A 19,851-nucleotide genomic window follows, 5' to 3' on the forward strand; every position below is an offset into this window, starting at 1 on the left:
ACACTGTAATTACATTATTTACTCTTCTTTCTAATTGAGAGTGTCACATGAAGAAAAATCCTGCATTTTATGCATCTTTGAATTCCCAGTGTCTAGCACAATGCTTGATATAAAGTAGGTCCACAGTATGAGCCCAGTATATTAATAAATGCTCTTTACTACCATCCATTAAAAAGTGGTATCTTCCACAACTCAACAATCCATTTTCCAATTGTTCCTATCATTTCAGAATTACATGCCTCATATTAGCCACACTGAATAATCATGAAGAGAGTATTATTAAGCTTTCAAGGGTAACTATACAAATCGACATCCATAAAAATCCAAGAAGCATAAACAAGAGAGTTGACCCATGACCACCATGAGTTTGAACTGCACCTAATTATATGTGTGATACAGTACAGTATTGTAAGTGTACTCTCCTGTGATTTTTTAAAAAATTTTTTTAATTTTTTACTTATTTAAATTCAAGTTACTTAACATATAGTGTAGTACTGGTTTTAGGAGTAGAATTTAGTGATTCATCACTTACATATAACACCCAGTGATCATCCCAACAAGTGCCCTCCTTGTCCATCACCCATTTAGGCCAACCCCCACCTACCTCCCCTTCAGCAACCCTCGGGATGATTTTCTTAAGAATATTTTCTTTTCTCTACATTACTTTACTAGAAGAATACAGTATCTAATACATATACAAAATATGTATTTATTCACTTTATTTTTTTAGTAAGGTCAACAGTAGACTATCAGTAATTAAGTTCTGGGGGGAATCAAAAGTTATACATGGATTTTCAACTGTGCAAGGAGTCAGCACCCATAACCCCTGCACTGTTCAAGGGTCAACTGTATAGCACCCCCATATAAGGAAAACTACAAAAAACAAAAAACAACTTGATGGAGAGAGACACCATGTTTCTAGAAGTAAATATTCAATATTATAAAAAGATCAATTCTTCTAGGGGCGCCTGGGTGGCTCAGTCAGTTAAGCAGCCGACTTCGGCTCAGGTCATGATCTCGCAGTTTGTGAGTTCAAGCCCCGCGTCAGGCTCTGTGCTGACAGCTCAGAGCCTGGATCCTGCTTCGGATTCTGTGTCTCCCTCTCCCTCTGCCCCTCCCCTGCTCACACTCTGACTCTGTCTTTCAATAATAAATAAACATTAAAAAAAAAAAAATCAATTCTTCCTCAAAATAGTATTTCATTGTAATACTAATATAATCACAATTGTATTTTGTTAGTCCTAATGTTAATCTGGAAAAAGAAATCCGTAACAATACTTGTTCTACCATGTACTATGGTGTATATAAAGCCATAATAATTTAGAATAGGTTTTAGGAAAAGAATAGACAGATGCAACAATGGAACAGAAAAAAAGTGTTAACAACATCCAAGAATTTAATAATGATTCAAACAGTATTTCATTTCTTTCTTTCTTTCTTTCTTTTTTTTTAAAGTAACCTCTATGCTCAAACTCACAACCTTGAGATCAAGAGTCTCAGGCTCTTCTGACTGAGCCAGCCAGGTGGCCCAAAACAGTATTTCAAATCACTGTGTAAAACACAGATCATTCACTAGTGTTGAAAACTGGACTATGTGGTAGGGGAAAAGTTAGACACATACCTCACCATATTATAAAATGAACTCTAAATGGATAAAAGATTTATACCTAAATAATTCTTCCTTCTTCCCTCCCTCTCTTACTCCTTGAATACATTAGTCTTAAAGCCTTAAGGTGGGTCCAAGCATGGCAGCATCCATGTCGGGGAAGGGAGAAGTCCAACACAGGTGTCAAAGCCCCAGCAGAGCTGGCTCCCACCGGGGTTTTGGAGGTAGAGGGGAAGGCAGTGCCACACCCTGAGCAAGGTGATGAGACCAACTATTTGAGGGATGAGGGAAGAGTGGTGGCCTGGAGCTGAGTGTCAAATACCACAACTAATACAAAGGGCAGCCAATGCAGGGAAGCAACAGCAACCCAGAGTGATGTGTGGAATCCAAACCAGGTTAGGGTGGTCATTGCATTAGGGGATGGGAGCAACGTTAATACAAGACAGACTGATCAAATAAGCAAACATATTGAGGATAATGGGAGTCAGATTTCTCACTGTTGGCGTGAGAGTCATAAACATAAAAAAGTTTATGTTTATGTTAAATTTGTGTTCGTAAACTTGAAAAATCCTGCATTGCTGGATTGAATTTGGAGAAATTACTAAGAGTTTATGGTTCTCTATATATACAGAAATACACATGTGTATAATGTATACCCATACACTGAATCGGAAGTATCACTGTGACTTAAAAGTCTTCAATATATAGAGATAATCATTGAAAAAATACAGATGTGCATGTGCATATATCTCTGTATCTATATATACACATATATTTCCGGAGAGGGCCAGGGAATAGCAATATCCCAATAACAACAAGCATACTTAGTGCCCACTTTGGTTTCTAAAAGGAATCAATACTCCTTGGATAAATGGTGATGATTCATGGCTAGCTGGGTCAAAAATGATCCAAGATGAGCCTGAACATACTGTAGTGTCAAAACTAAAGAGCTCACAACCTTATTAAAACACAAAGCCAGTCTGAAGGGAGTCCCAGCAGACAAACCTGAGACAAAATGATCATTAAAATAAATGGCAGTAATAGGGAATGACCCATTAAAATAAAATAGTTAACACAGAAGTCCATGTTAGTCCACACTTATATAAATGGGGACGGGAACAAGTTATTCCTTTAAGTGAACTACCAACTAAAAAAAATAAAATAAAAGTGGAGTGTCAACCGATGAATGTAAAATAAATGATGGAAACAGAAAACCACTACTTGCTATCAATTACAGTAATAAACTAAGCCAAGAAACAACAATGGATGCTAAAATCAGTGGGTTAAAGGCACAAGAAACAAGATATTTACATACAAAGCACTTCCTCCAAAATGCTTACTTATTACAAAGGGAAAGAAGATTAACTTCCCAGTGAAGAAACCTTACAGATACCACCTTAACCAAGTGATCAAGGTAACATCAAGTAATGGGGAAATCATGTACCACCTGACAGGATGCAACGAGAACACAGCATCACTTCTGTGACATTCCTGCCAAAATACAAAATCTAAAACCTAATCCTGAGGAAACACCAGAAAAAGCCAAATCGTGGAATATTCTACAAAATAACTGGCCTGTAATCTTCAGAAGTATCAAAGTTATGAAAGTTAAGGAAAACTGAGTTACTATTTGAGATTACAAGACAAAATGCAATCTGTGATCCTTTTGCTATGAACGGTTTAACTGGGGAAATGGAAACATGAATGAAAATTAGGGAAATGATGAAGTCTGTGGATTAGACAGTAATAATGCATGAATTCTGATGGCTGTATTCTGGTCATGCAGGAGAAAGTACGTTCTTACAGGAAATGCATGTGAAAGCATCTGGGGTCTGAGTATATAATGATAAATAACTCTGAAATGGTTTAGGAGAGGAAGAGCTCTTTACACTATTAATGCAACCTTTAAGTTTGAAGTTACTTGAAAATTGAAAGGAAAACCAAGTATAAAAACATGAACTTAGGTGCACCTGTGTGGCTTGGTTAAAAGGCCACTTCGGCTCAAGTCATGATCTCACAGTTTGCGTTTGGGCTCTGCGTGGGGCTCTGTGCTGACAGCTCAGAGCCTAGAGGCTGCTTCAGGTTCTGTGTCTCTCTCTCTCTCTCTCCCCCTCTGCCCTTCCCTCACTTGTGGGGGTGCGCGCACGCTCGCGCTCTCTCTCTCTCAAAAATGAATAAACATTTTTTTTAAAAAACATGAACTTGAAAGCACTAAAAAAAAGTCTTATGCAGTAACATAAAGATTTTCTTTGGAAGCATCTGAGCGGCTCAGTCGGTTAAGCATCTGACTTCAGCTCAGGTTATCATCTCGCAGTTTGTGAGTTCGAGCCCTACGTTGGGCTCTGTGCTGACAGCTCAGAGCCTGAAGCCTGCTTCGGATTCTGTGTCTCCCTCTCTCTGCCCCTCCCCTGCTCATGCTGTGTCTCTTTCTCTCAAAAATAAATAATTTTTTTTTTTAAAAAAAGAAAGATTTTCTTTGTATGGTGTCAAAAGCAGAAACGATAGAAGATAGTTGTGTAAATTATATAAAAATGTTAAACTTCTCAACTAGAAAAAACCCGCTAGAGTACCAACAATAATTTAAAAAAAAAATGAAGACATAATGAAAGTTAAAAAGCAAATGTTGAATTATGGGCAAAAGCATACACAGCAAGTATAGAAGACAAATGAAAGAAACCTCTAATATAAAAAACACTTTGGAGGCACCTAGGTGGCTCAGTCAGCGTCTGACTACTGATTTCTGCTCAGGTTATGATCTCACGATTCATGAGTTCCAGCCCCATGTCTGGCTCTAGCGGATAGCCTGCTTGAGGTTGTCAGTCTCCTTTTCCCTCTCCCTCTCTCACAAAAATAAACAAACATTAAAAAAAAAAAAAAAAAACACTTTGTTAAAAAATAAATAAAAACAGGGCTCCTGGGTGGCTCTGTCAGTTAAGTGCCTGACTTCGACTCAGGTCATGATCTCACGGTTCCTGAGTTTGAGACCCACATCGGGCTCTGCACTGACAGTGCAGAACCTGCTGGGGATTCTCTCTCTCCCTCTCTCTGCCCCTGTCCCAGCCTCTCTCTCTCAAAATAAATAAATAAACTTTAAAAAAATAAATAAAGCTCTACGGAAGAGAGCAGATTTTAAAAGAAAAAATAGAAGTGCCTGGATGGCTGAGTCAGTTCAGCGTCCAACTTTGGCTCAAGTCAAGATTTCATGGTTCGTGGGTTCGAGCACCACTTTAGGCTCTGTACTGACAGCTCAGAGCCTGGAGCCTGCTTCTGATTCTGGGTCTCCCTCTCTCTGACCCTCCCCTGCTTGCTCGCGCACGTGCATGCACTCTCCTTCTCAAAAATAAGTAAAACAGTAAAAAAAAGAAGGAAAAAAAAAAGAAAAACATTACAATATTAAAACAAACAAAGAGCTTTTCAAGGTCAACAAACATGAAAGGCTTTTTTTAAAAACTGTAGGGGCGCCTGGGTGGCTCAGTCGGTTAAACGGCCGACTTCGGCTCAGGTCATGATCTCACGGTCCGTGGGTTTGAGCCCCGCCGTCGGGCTCTGTGCTGACAGCTCAGAGCCTGGAGCCTGTTTCGAATTCTGTGTCTCCTTCTCTCTGACCCTCCCCCGATCATGCTCTGTCTCTCTCTGTCTCAAAAATAAATAAACGTTTAAAAAAAAATTTTTTTTAAGTGTAAAATATTTCACCTTACTGTTTACTCAGAAAAAAATCAGACACTAATATTTTTCACTAAAAAGAATAGCGAAGCTTTTTTTAATGGTAATATATAGTGCACTTACCAGGATATAAGGTTATTAGCACTGTCACCTATTACTCATGTAGCATAAATTAGAAACTGCATTCCACAGTACAATTTCATACAATATATTTATGGAAGCTTCCAAAACATTCGCACCCCTTTACACAGAGATTCTGTTGCTACGTACAAGCCAAAGCCAAAGCCAAACCCAATCAAGGCCCTTCAACAGTTAGGCATTCCTTAACCAGTTTATCAAAACTAATAATACTGTATAGTACATGCTAACTATCCACTAAAAATAACATCAAAAACGTAACTGATTGATACAAGATGATGTTCAGGGTTGATAAATTTCAAAAACAAACAAACCAGTATAAGCAATATAATCCAATTTTAATAAATATATATTACATATAAAAATGTACACACACACAAAAATCTAAAAGGATCAGAAACAGAAAATTAGGATGACTTCTGTCTTGCACTTTTCTATTTGTTTCCTGTATTTTTAAATTTTAAAAATAAATATTAATAACCTATATTGTAAAATGTTTAACACAAAAATATTTGTGTTAGAATTGGTAGTAGTGATAATTTCTCCCTACAAATGAAATAAAGTAACAGGTACCTTAAATTAATGGTGACACCATACCTAAAGACACATTGGGTGAAAGAAAAATCATCTAACGTACAAAAAGAGAATGAAGCAATAATATATATATGTACTATAAATCAAGAAAAAGATATAGGGGGAGCAAAGCAAAGAAAATATTAACTAAGTTGTTAAGAAAAAGCTAACAACAAAAATCCTATCTTGGGGGTAGAAAAAAACTGGGGAAAGGAAAAGAAGCACGTAGTATTCTGTAATAGGTTATTTTTCAAGAAAGGATGTAAGGTATCATAACAAATGTTATACCAAATAATGATTAATTCAAATTTAATAGAACCTTTATGTTTGAAAGAACCTAAAAAGCCAGTAATTCTTAAAGGACAAATCTATATAAGGATGGAAATGTCACATAAATGTTAAAATGCTAAATACCTAGGTGAGTATAAAAGGTAATATACTTTTGTTTGTGTTGTACTCCTGTGACTTTACAACATATTTTAATAAATGTAGTTTACCATTTAGTAATTATACTTTTTTCAAATCTCTCTGGAATCTGGAGGCCTATGATTTAAATTTTTTTAATGAAAGCCTATAATAAAACAAAATACAAAAAAAAAATCCTTTTACATTTCCCAGTTTTAGAACAAAAAAGTTGTATTTAAACATCAATAAAATAACATCCACTGTACCTTATTGTAACGATCATGTGGAACAGACTGTAAAACAATTGGTTCCATTGTAGAAACATTGGCAAACTGTACCTCTGGAATATACAGGGCACAAACCACATGAGCCCAACCTAAAAATAAATAAAAATAATGTCATTTTCCAGTTTTCAATAAAACTTTTTCAAAGATAAACAAAATCATTAACTTCCTAAAGAGATCCCTTCAAAGCCTAGTTAAGCAAAAGTACAACAAAAAGATGAACAAATTCTCATTACTGACTATAAATAGTCAAACCACTACTGATAAAGCACTCCATCATTTCTCCAGCACAACGGCACAAACAAAAGAACATTTTTAAAATGCAAATGCTAGCACGGTCACTTCTTATAAGAGCACACTAAATGATTTGAATCAACACTACTTCTGAGAACCACTATGAGAAAATAAGAAAGCTTCAGAGGTGCCTGGGTGGCTCAGTCAGTTAACTGTACGGCTTCGGCTCAGGGCATGATCTCACACTTTGTGGATTCAAGCCCCCCATCGGGCGCTGCGCTGACAGTGTGGACCCAGTTTAGGATTCTCTCTGCCTCCCACCGCCACTCACGCTTATTCTCTTTCTCAAAATAAATAAACTTTAAATTAAAAAGTAAGAAGCTTTATAGTTGAATACCTAAAATTAAAATTTTAATCTTAAATGTCAATTATTAAAATTTTAACTTTTATATTAATATTGATACTTTAAATACTAGTACTAACATTCATTATTTTACTGTTTCAATATTTAACTTAAAATATTTTAGCAATTAATAAATATTAATGTTTTGGGGCACCAGGTGGCTTGAGTGAGTTAAGCATCCAACTCTTGGTTTCGGCTCAGGTCATCATCTATGGTTCAGGACTTTGAGCCCCATATCGGGCTCTGGGCTGACAGCACGGAGCCTGCCTGGGATTCACTCTCTCCCTCTCTCTCTGCCCCCTCCCCTGCTTGCTCTCTCAAAATAAATAAACTTAAAACAATTTTTTTAGTAATAATAAACAAATGAGTATTAATGTTTTAGTTTTTGAAATGTGGCTGAAACTATCAAAGAACTGTGATAATGAGGAAATACTGAGCCAAAATTGGAAAATAATGAAAGTCCAAGGAGGTGAGTACAACTTTTGGCCACTTTTGCCCCCCACTGCCTATTTCACAGAAAGGAGGTAAAAAGGGTGGTTTTGACAAACTCAGAAGGCTGGAAGTACCGGGATCTATGTCCACAGACAACTGAAGGAGAAGGGGAAGGAGTATGCCCCTCCCTTCCTTCCAGCTGAGACACTGAAGGCTGCAAGCCAGAATAATCCAAGTACACAGGCCCTCAAAGAGACTGCACCTAGGCTTTAAGTTCATCTCAAACTCTGAAACTGGACTCATGTTATACTAAATTACAAGTGCCCCCAGGCACCAGACAGAAGCAAATTATACATCCTCTCTGGAGGAAAACAATGTAATCTTGACTACAAATAACTTCTACTACTATTGGTTCATTATCATTTTCAGCACAGTAAAAAGTACCAAACACATGAAAGACACAACATAAATGAAAACCAGCAGAAACAAGAAAGTCAAACCAGATCTATATTTTGGAGTTTTAGCCACAGACATTAAAATAAGTATACTTATTATGCTCAAATACAACACAAAGTTGAAAATTTTTTCAAAGAACTGAAAACTTTAATAATAAATAAAAAATTCTAGAAGTAAAAACAAAAATTTGTTCAAAATCAATGGATGGGATCAACAACGGTTTAGACATAGATGAAAACAGAATTAGAAGGCAACAACAAAATAGGTCAGAAGAAAATGTCCAGAATGTTAGCACAAAACACAAAAGTGTGAAAAATACAGTAACAGGACAAGAAGCATGAAGAATATAATCAGCAGGTCTCACACACATGTAATTAGAATCCCAGAGAAATGTGAGAGACAAAGTAGCACAAAAGCAAAATTTCAAATGATAATACCTAAAAACTTTCCAGAACAGAACACAGCAAATCATGGACAGAAGAAACACAGTAAATCTCAGAATAAATAAAAACAAATCCATACCTAGGCCAATTAGTAAACCTATAGAAAACCAAAAGAAAGAGATAAAAATCTTCATACAACCAAAAGGCAAGTTATCATCAAAAGAACAACTGGATATCAGAGTGGCTAAAATGAACAAATCAGGAGACTACAGATGCTGGAGAGGATGTGGAGAAACGGGAACCCTCTTGCACTGTTGGTGGGAATACAAACTGCAGTAGCCACTCTGGAAAACAGTGTGGAGGTTCCTCAAAAAAATTAAAAATAGGGGCTCCTGGGTGGCGCAGTCGGTTAAGCGTCCGACTTCAGCCAGGTCACGATCTCGCGGTCCGTGGGTTCGAGCCCCGCGTCAGGCTCTGGGCTGATGGCTCGGAGCCTGGAGCCTGTTTCCGATTCTGTGTCTCCCTCTCTCTCTGCCCCTCCCCCGTTCATGCTCTGTCTCTCTCTGTCCCAAAAATAAATAAAAAACGTTGAAAAAAAAAATTTAAAAAAAAAAATTAAAAATAGATCTACCCTATGACCCAGCAATAGCACTGCTAGGAATTTACCCAAGGGACACAGGAGTGCTGACACGTAGGGGCACTCGTACCCCAATGTTTATAGCAACTTTCAACAACAGCCAAATTATGGAAAGAGCCTAATTGTCCATCAGTTGATAAATGGATAAAGAAGTTGTGGTTTATATATACACTGGAATACTACTTGGCAATGAGAAAGAATGAAATCTGGCCTTTTGTAGCAACGTGGATGGAACTGGAGAGCGTTATGCTAAGTGAAAGAAGTCATACAGAGAAAGAGAGATACCATATGTTTTCATTCTTATGTGGATCCTGAGAAACTTACCAGAAGACCGTTGGGGGGGGAGGGGGGGGGTTAGCGTGGGAGAGAGCCAAAGCATAAGAGACTCTTAAAAACTGAGAACAAACTGAGGGTTGATGGGGGGGTGACAGGGAGGGGAGAGTGGGTGATGGGTATTGAGGAGGGCACCTTTTCGGATGAGCACTGGGTGTTGTATGCAAACCAATCTGACAATAAATTTTGTGTTTAAATAAATAAACAAACAAACAAACGAACAACTGGATAAAGTCCAAAACTATCTTTAAACAGATTTCAATTAAAGGGAACACTAAGTAATTTTCCTCAGGCAATGGAAAAATGAGCCAAGAAGAAAGCTCCAAGATGAAGTAAAAAAATGATAAGCATGTAGGTACTTTTAATGGCTGCTGACTAGATAAAACAACAATATTCTCTTCCAGTGAAAACACCTGACTGCTTACATCACAAGTTAAAACTTTATCTGGTAAAGTTTTCAGTGTATATAAATTTAACACATATTAAAACTACAATAAAGACTGGAGAAGAAGGTAAAAGAGATCTATATGGTTTCAGTGTTCTTACATTTTGTATGAAGCAGTACACATAGTCTAAAATTATTAGTATGAGAACTGTAATCCCAAGAGCAACTACTATATACATAATTACAGCCAAAAAGGTAATTTAATGCAATTAATTAAATTTAAATGCAACGCTAAGTGCGTTATTAAACTGATTAAATGCAATGCTAAAAAATATTCATATAATCACAAAGAAAGGGGAAAAAAGGGAAGAAAGGAATAAAGTAAAAATCAAAGTTAAAGAATAGGTGGCACCTGTCTGTCTAGGTCAGAAGAGCATGAGGCTCTTGATCTCAGGGTCATGAGTTCAAGCCCCATGTTGGGTGTAGAGATACAAAAAATAAATAAACTTTTTTTAAAAAAAGAAAAAAATAGCAGACTTCTTCTGGTCAAGATGGAGAAACAGGGACCATATTTGGCTTCCTGCATGAACAATACATACTTCCCATGGCAAAAAAAAGAATAAAAAGATAAAATAATTGAGACAATGGTTTTCAAGACCTGTGTATCAGATAACAACGATAGTAATCCCAAAGAAACAATAAACAAATGAGATGAGCTCTCAGTTTGCCCAGTTTAACATCTTGAGAATTCTTCCAGGCCAAGGCACAGGGAGAGAAACTAAGGCCAAGCCCAGAACACTCCCAAAGTTCACATCAGGTAAGACCAAGGCAGCTAAAACTGTAAGGACAACGCACCAGAAATGAAAACTCTTTACAGAGAGAACAAATGCTCACAGAGAGATACAGACAACACCATTTGAATATTAAAGGACTGAACATATGAGAGAAGAAATTACCTTAGGTTGAAAAAAGAACCATCCAAAAAGAAGGAAAGGAAACCGTATCCAGCAGACAGGAAGAGCTAGGAACATTGCCTGGTCTCCTTAGCCAGACTGAAAAACCTCAACTCGCAGGACATCGGGTATCTGAATACTCAGAAAGATCTTGCCTCCATAGTGGGAAATAATTACCCCTAGACCAAGTACTGCTCCTAATAAAGCATAAGAGCAGGACCTGACAGGATCTAACTATTTCTAAGGAACCTAACTGTATTTCAGAACAAACCTGAAGAAGATATAAAGGAAGGCAAAATTCCCAGACTTCCATCAGCCACAATAGTGGAGTAGGAAGCTCCAAGAGTACCTTCCACCATGGAAATATCACAAAATCACGCAGGAACCGTCAGAACCAATTTTGTTAGCACTCTGGAAAAGAGAATGAAAGGTTTGCAGCAACCAAACACTAAATCAAGAAAAGGGCAACTTAAAAATGGCAGGAGAGCTTTGGGCATGTTTACTTTCCTACAACACATGCCCACCCTACTTTTAGCAGAGGTCTTGAAGACAGCACTGAGTTTGAGTTTGCAATGCAGAACCCTAGTTCTTTCTCCATTCCAAAAGTTCAGAGAGTTAAGTACAGACACAAAAGATACAAAAAAGATCCACAGTAAACAACTGTTTAAACAAAAATAGCAAGAATCTGTTGTGGGGTTTATAACAAAAATAAATGCATGACAACAATCGCATAAAGGCCAAAAAAAAGAAAAATGGAATTACATTATTTTGAGGATCTTATACTATATGAGTAGTAGTATAATAATAACACTTGATGGTAAACTCTACTGAGACAAAGATGTAAACTTTAAGCCCTAAGACAATGACTAACGTAACACAACAAAATTCATGGCTAATAACACAACAAAGTAGACAAGATGGAATCATAAACATTTCAAAAGAAGGCCAGAAAAGAAAAAAAGAGAACAAAAACAAATGGAGCAAATAAAAAACAAGTATCAGGGCACCCAGCTGGCTCACTCAGCAGAGCATGCAACTCTTGACCTTGGGGTTGAGTTCGAACCCCACATTGGGTGTAGACATTACTTAAAAATATAAAATCTTGGGGCGCCTGGGTGGCTCAGTCAGTTAAGCAGCCGACTTCGGCTCAGGTCACGATCTCGCAGTCCGTGAGTTCGAGCCCCGCATCGGGCTCTGTGCTGACAGCTCAGAGCCTGGAGCCTGTTTCAGATTCTGTGTCTCCCTCTCTCTGACCCTCCCCCATTCATGCTCTGTCTCTCTCTGTCTCAAAAAATAAATAAACGTTAAAAAAATAAATGAATAAAATAAAATAAAATAAAATCTTTAAAAAATAAACATAAAAAAACAAGTATCAAGATGGTAGACCCAAATCTAACCATATCATTAGTCACACTAAATGTAAATTAACCAACCACCCCAATTAAAAAGCACAAATTGGGGCGCCCCGGTGGCTCAGTCGGTTAAGCGGCTGACTTCGGCTCAGGTCGTGATCTCGTGGTCCACGAGTTCGAGCCCCGTGTCGGGCTCTGTGCTGACAGCTTGGAGCCTGTTTCGGATTCTGTGTCTCCCTCTCTCTGACCCTCCCCCGTTCATGCTCTGTCTCTCTCTGTCTCAAAAATAAATAAATAAACGTTAAAAAAAAATTGTTTTTTTAAAAAAAAGCACAAACTGTTGGAATGAAAATAACAAGTGGTCAATAAGCACATGAAAAGATACTAGTCATTAGAGAAATGAAAATCAAAAACAAACTGAAATACCACTTCATATCCACCAGGATGGCTAAAACCAAAAAGACAAACATTAGCAAGTATTGACAAGGATGTGAAAAAATTGGACAACGAATGCACTACAAGTAGAAATTAAAACGGTACCTCCACTTTGGAAAACAGACCAGCAATTTCTCAAAAGGGTAACAGTTAACATGTGACCCAGGAAATACACTCCCAAGAATAATCCAAAAAATTAAAACATATTTCTGCAAAAAAATTGTAAATGCATGTTCACAGCAGTATTATTCGTTCACAGCAGTATTCAAAATAATCAAGTGAAAACAACCCAAATATCCATCAACTTTTGAATGGTTAAGGAAAACATGGTATATCCATACACTGGAACATCAATTGGCAATTAAGTGAATTACTTAGACATGCTGCAACATGGGTGAATGTGGGAAATAGTGTGCTAAGTTAAAGAACCCAGTCACAAAAGACCACATATTGTATGATTCTAGCTATATGAAATATCTAGAACAGGGCAAATGGACACAGAATAGGTTAATTATTGCCTTGGGTGGAGGTGTTGAAGGGAAATAGGACGTGAATGCTAATAATGGTGACAGTGTATCTTATGAAAATGTTCTAAAGTCAACTGTGATGATGGTCACACAAGTCTTTGAATATTTTTAAAACCAATGAATTGTGTGCTTTAAATCAATCAATTGCAAGATATGTAAAGGTATTATATCTAAACAACTAACAATAAGAAAAAATTCAATTTTTTAAATGGGCATTTGATTTGAACACACACATCACCAAAGAAGATATAAGAATGTCAAATAACCACATGAAAAAGAGCTGAAATTTTCTACTCATTACCAAAATGAAAATTAAAAGCAGAAGGATACCACTACGTAACTATTAGAATGGCAAAAACTAAAAAGAGTGATCATACCAAGTGTTGAAGAGGATGTAGAGCAACTGGAACTCTCATACGCAGCTGGTGGGAATGTAAAATGTTACAACCACTTTAGAAAATAGTTTGTCAGTTCCTTGAAGAATTAAACATGTGAAGTGAAATAAGTCAGAGAAAGATAAATACCATATGATTTCACTCATATGTGGAATTTAAGAAACAAACAGACACAGGGGACGAGGGGGAAAAGAGAGAGAAGCAAACCATAAGAGACTTTTTTTTTTTTTTAAATATTTGTTTGGGTTTTTTTGAGAGAGACAGAGAGAGAGAGAGAGCATGAGCGGGGTAGGAGCAGAGAGCGAGTGAGCGAGTGAGATACCGAGGATTCAAAGCGGGCTCTGCACTGACAGGAGAGAGCTCAATGTGGGTCTCAAACTCACGAATCATGAGATCACCGGAGCCGAAGTCTGACACTTACCCCTACCGGAATGAGCCACCCAGGCACCCCAAGAGAGTCTTAACTATAGAAAACAAACCGAGGGTTGATGGAGGGAGGGAGGTGGGGGGATGGGCTAAATGGGTAGGTGGTGGGTATTATCATGGTGATGAGCACTGGGTGTTATATGAAAGTGATGAATCACTAAGTTCTACATCTGAAACCAATTTTACCATATATGTTAACTAACTAGAATTTAAATTAGAACTTGAAAAAAAGAATTAAGCATGCACTTACTATTATAAACTAGCCATTTCATGCCTAAGTATTTATCCAAGACAAAAAAAAGACTATGATTATAGAGAACATGTACTCAAATATAAACAGGATCTTAATTTCCAACACGTAAAACTAGTAACTATCTACAGGTAAATAAACTGCTAGATCCATACAGGGGAAAAATAGTGAACCAAAAAGGGAATAAAATATTAATGCATGTCACAACAAGAATCTCAAATATTTATACTGATGGAAATAAGCCAGACAAAAATAGTGTCTGTATACTATAAACCCATTTGAATGTCTAGACACACAAGCACACATACATTACACTTAAAACACAAGAAAATACAAATTAATCTATAGTAACGGAAAGCAGATGAATGGTTACCTGGGACAAGGCTGGGGAGGAGATGGGTTGGTACAAAAGAGATACAGTACAAAAGAATAAGAGGAAAGTTTTAAAAGCGATGGACATGTTCACTGCCTTAATTATGTTGATTTCATGGGTACATACAATAGTCAGAACTTAACAAGTTGTTCACTTTAAATATAGACAGTATATTGAATGTCAATCACAACTGAATAAAGCTGTTTTAAATACTTTTTTTAAGAACAGAAAGATCTCAATCCTAATTTCAATTCATATTAAATGTTAGTCATTTATATACAACAGGTGAGGGAGAGATTAAGGGGCCAGAGTCGATTAAAATTTTAAAAAGACCATACTACCATATGCTGTCTGTAAGAGACACACTTTTAATAAAAAATGCTAAGTTTAGGGGCGCCTTGGGCTGTTCAGTCAGTTAAGCATCCGATTTCAGCTCAGGTCATGATCTCACAGTTCATGAGTTCAAGTCCCGCATCGGGCTCTCTGCTATCAGCCCACTTTGGATCCTCTGTCCCCTTCTCTCTGTGCCCCTCTCCTGATCCTGTGTGTGCGCTCGCTCGCTTGCTCTCTCTCAAAAAAATGAAAACCAAATTTTTTAAAACCTTTAAAAAAATACTGGTAAGTTTAAAGCAAATAAAGCAAATGTATGGAAAATAATATATAATGCTAACAGTAAGAATACAAAGGCTGACATGACTATTTTGATGTCGTAGCACACTATGAAGCAAATACTCCATAGCTAAAAGGGGACATTTTCCTAATGATAAATAATTCATTACAAAAATCAACAATTAGAAAACTATCTACACCTAATAAAAACACTTTAAAACACATAAAACACTTAACACTATTAAAGGAAGAATCAGACGATGTTCCAATCGTAACAGATGTTTAACACACCAGACTCAGTAACTAACAGATGAAGTAGACCTCCCCGCCAAAAATCAGTTAAGACTAATAAAAGAGCTTGAGGTCAACTACCTTATTCAACCGAAGAATATACATTCCTTTTCAAATGCATATGGTACATTCAACACAAACCATATGCTAACACCTAAAATAAGACTCAGTGAATTTTAAAGGATTAAAATCATCTAGAGTGTAATGAGTAGCCACAATTAAATTAAATTAGCAACTAATAATAATTAGATAGCTACAAAAACCCCCAATATATGGAAAATAATAAACTTCTAAATAATTTAAAAATCTAACACAAAATCACAAGAGAAACTGGAAAACATTTGAACTGAATGGCAACAATTCAACAATATGCCAAATTTTGAGACATGCTGCAAAAGCAGTCCTAGCAGGGAAACATATCTTTATATACTTTTACTAGAAAAGAATGTCTCAATTCAAAGATCTAAGGTGCCACCTTAAGAAGTTAACAAAGAACAAAATATACAAAAAGTAACTAAAAGTAAGGAAACTAAATATACTAAAAGTAACTAAAAGTAAGGAAAGTGAAGATAAAAGGAGAAATCAATAAAATAGAAAACAGGCATATAACTTTAAAAATTAACAAAGCCAAGGGGCACCTGGGTGGCTCAGTCAGTTTAGCGTGCGAAACTTGATTTTGGCTCAGGTCCTAATCCCAGGGTCAAGGGATCAAGCCCTTGGGGAATCTCAAGAGTTGCACTCTGTGCTGGATATGGAGCCTGCTTGAGATATTCTCTCTCTCTCTCTCTCCCTGTCTGCTCCTCCCCTGCTCTCACACTCAAGCACTCACTCTCTCTCTTCCAAATTAAACAAATAAACTTTAAAAAATAAACTTAAAAAGGTTTCTCAAATAAAACAAACAAAAAAAAAGAAACAAATAACAAAACTGCAACTATCAACATAATTAAAAGTGAAATTTCAACACGATCCCTCTCAAGTGGAGAAGAAATAATGGGCTACAATCATCACTTCTATTTAGTGTTGTGCTGTAAGTCTTAGTCAATGCAGTTAAGGCAAAAAAAATCACATACATTCATTTTTATTGTTTTTTAAAAAGCACATAACATAAAATCCACTACCCTATTTAAATGTACAGTTCAGAACAATTAAGTATATTCACATTGTGAAAGAGAACTCCAGAACTTTTTTCATCATGCAATCTGAAACTCTATACCCAGTAAACAATCACTCCCCTTTTTGCCTGTCTCCTCAACTCGTATAACCACTATACTTTCTGTCTCTATAAATCTGACCACTAAGTACCTCATGTGAGTGGAATCATAAAGTATTTGTCCTTTTGTGATTGGCTTATTTCATTTAACACAACATCCTCAAGATTCAACCATGCTGTGGCATATTGCAACATATTCAGCTTTTTAAAGATGGATAATATTCCAATGTATGTACAGACAACATTTTGCTTATCCATTCGTCCACTTAAGACATTTGGGTTGCTTACACTTCTTGGCTATTGTGAATAGTGCTGCCATAAACATGAGTGTACAAGTATCTCTTGGAGACCATGCTTTTAATACTTTGGGATACATAACCAGAAGCAGAATTGCTGGATCATAGGGTAGTTGTTTTTAACTTTTTAAGGAACCTCCATACTGTCTTCCATAACTGCTACACCATTTTTCAATCCCACCAACAGTGCACAGGGGCTCCACATCAATACTTGTTATTTTCTGGGATGGTTTTTGTTTGTATGGGGTGGGGGTGGATTGATAGTAACCATTCTGCATGGGTGAGCACTGATTTCATTGCGGTTTTGATTTGCATTTCTATGATGATTAGTAACGTAGAGCATCTTTTCACATGCCTGTTGATCACCTGCATATTATCTTTGGAGAAAAGTTTATTGGTGTTCTTTGCCCATTTTTAAATCGGGTTATTTGATACTTTTGCTGTTGAGTACTAAGAGTTCTTTATATATTATCTCCCATTCTATTGCCTTTTCAATCTGTTGATTGGGTTCTCTGATGCACAAAAGTTTGTAAGCTTGTGTATGGTCCCACTTGTCTATTTTTTCTTTTTCGTTCTTTCTTTTTTTAATTTTTTTATGTTTTATTTTATTTTTGAGAGAGAGAGAGAACGAATAAGTGGGAGAGGGGCAGAGAGAGAGGGAGACACAGAATCTGAAGCAGGCTCCAGGCTCTGAGCTGTCAGCACAGAGCCCGATGTGGGGCTTGAACTCACAGACTGCAAGATCATGACCTGAGCTGAAGTTGGATGCCCAACCGACTGAGCCACCCAGGCGCCGCCCCCTCCCCCTTTTTTGGGGAGGGGTCTATGCATTTGGTGTCATACCTGAGAAATCATTTCCAAACCCAAAGTCGTGAAGCTTTTCCCATATGTTTTCTTCTAGATATTTTACAATTTGAGTCTTATGTACCTAAATCTTTGATCTACTGTGAGTTAATATTTGTATATGGTGTAAGATAAGGATCCAACTTCATTCTTTGGCATGTGGCTATCCCATTTTGCCAACACCATTTGTTGAAGAGACTGTCCTTTCCTCAATGAGTTGTCCTGGCACTCTTACCAAGGATCATATTTAAAAAAAAAAAAAAAAGGGTCACTTGACTAACATACAGAAGAGTTTATTTGTAGGCTCTCTATCCTACGCCATTGGTCTATTTGTTGTTATGCCAGTACCACCGTCTTGATTACTGTGGCTATGTAACATGTTTTGAAATCCAGAAGTATGAGTCCTCCAACTTTGTTCTGCATTTTCATAATTGTTTTGGCCACTCATGGACTCTTGAGATTCCCCATAAATTTTAAGGTTAATTTTAGCATTTGCACAAAAAATGCTTTCAGGATTCTGAAAGGGATTATGTTCAATACATAGATCACTTTAAGTACTATAGACACAAGATAGTTTTCCATTTATTTATGCCTTCTTTCACTTCCTTCAAGAACGTTTTGTAGTTTTCAGTGTACAAGTCTTTCCTTCCTTGATTAGGTTTATTCTTAAGTGTTTCATTATTCTTTTTACACCTTTATAAAAAAAAATCTTAATTTCCTTTTCAAATTATTTATTGTCACCATATAAAAACAACTAATTTGGGCGGGGGGGGGGGGGGGTACCTGGCTGGCTCAGTCAGCGGAACATGCAACTCTTGATCCTGGGGTTGTCGTTTTGAGCCTCAAGTTGTGTGTAGAGATTACTTAAAACTAAAATCTCAACAACAACAACAAAAGGATAAATTATGCTTATTTTTTTAGTGCTAATAGTTTTTATGGGTTTGTTTGTTTTTGTTTGTTTTGCTTTTGGTTTTTTTTTGGTGGGATCCTTAGGGTTTTCAACATACTGGATCATGTCATCTGCAAACACAGATCATTTTACTTCTTCCTTTTCAAACTGGGTGCTTTCTACTTCCTTTTCTTCCCTAAGTACTCTGGCTAAGACTCCAATAATATGCTGAATAGTGGTGAGGTAAGCAGACATTCTTGCCTTGTTCCTTGTCTTAAAGGAAAATCTTGTCTTTAACTACTGAGTATGATATTAGCTATGGGTTTTTCATATATGGCCTTTGCATATATGTTGTACTTTCCTTCTAATTCAAGTCTGATGGGTTCATTTAACACAAACAGGTGTTGCATTTTGTTAACTGTTTTTTCTGCATCGATGGAGATGAGATTATCACATGGGTTTTGTCCTTCATTTTGCTATTATGGTATATTATGCATTGATCGACTTTCATATGCTGAACTATTCTTACATTCCAGAAATAAATAAATCGTATATGATCCTTTTAATATGCTGAATTCAGTTTGCTAGTATTTTGCTGAGGACTTTTACATCAATATGTATCAGTGATACTGGTCTGTAGTTTTCTGTTCTGCTTATAATGTCTTTGTCTGCCTTTTGTTTTCAGAATAATGCTGGCCTCATAAAATGAGTTTCAATGACCTCCTCTTCAATTTTTTGGAAGAGTTTCCAGAGTATCAATTCTCTGGCAAAACCATCTGGATGTGGACTTTTCTTTGTTAGATTTGTAAATACTGAGTCAATCTCCTTACTAGTTGTTGGTCTCTTCAGATTTTTTATTTCTTCATGACTTAGTCTTGGTAGGTTGTGTGTTTCTAGAACTTTATCCGTTCTTCCAGGTTATTCAAGTGTTACCAAATTATTATTAAATTCTCTAATAATTCTTTTCATTTCTGTGCCATCAGCTGTAATGTTCCCCTTTTTCATTTCTAATTTTAATAATTTGTATACTTTTTTTCTTAATTTAGCTAACAGTATGGAATCTAAAACAC

At 36.7% G+C, this 19,851-nt stretch overlaps 1 protein-coding gene across 17 annotated transcripts in view; it reads right to left on the minus strand.

The window, feature by feature from the left end:
- The window catches only part of MLLT10 (MLLT10 histone lysine methyltransferase DOT1L cofactor), a 237,435-nt gene that overhangs the window by 147,337 nt on the left and 70,247 nt on the right, over positions 1–19,851 (minus strand). For all 17 annotated transcript variants that reach the window (XM_058681732.1, XM_058681731.1, XM_058681737.1 and 14 more), the window contains one exon: positions 6,652–6,761. In XM_058681732.1, the coding sequence (XP_058537715.1) occupies positions 6,652–6,761 (110 nt within the window). The remainder of the gene's footprint in view (positions 1–6,651; positions 6,762–19,851) is intronic.

The sequence above is a fragment of the Neofelis nebulosa genome, chromosome 8, assembly GCF_028018385.1.
Source record: "Neofelis nebulosa isolate mNeoNeb1 chromosome 8, mNeoNeb1.pri, whole genome shotgun sequence".
Lineage (NCBI taxonomy): Eukaryota > Metazoa > Chordata > Mammalia > Carnivora > Felidae > Neofelis > Neofelis nebulosa.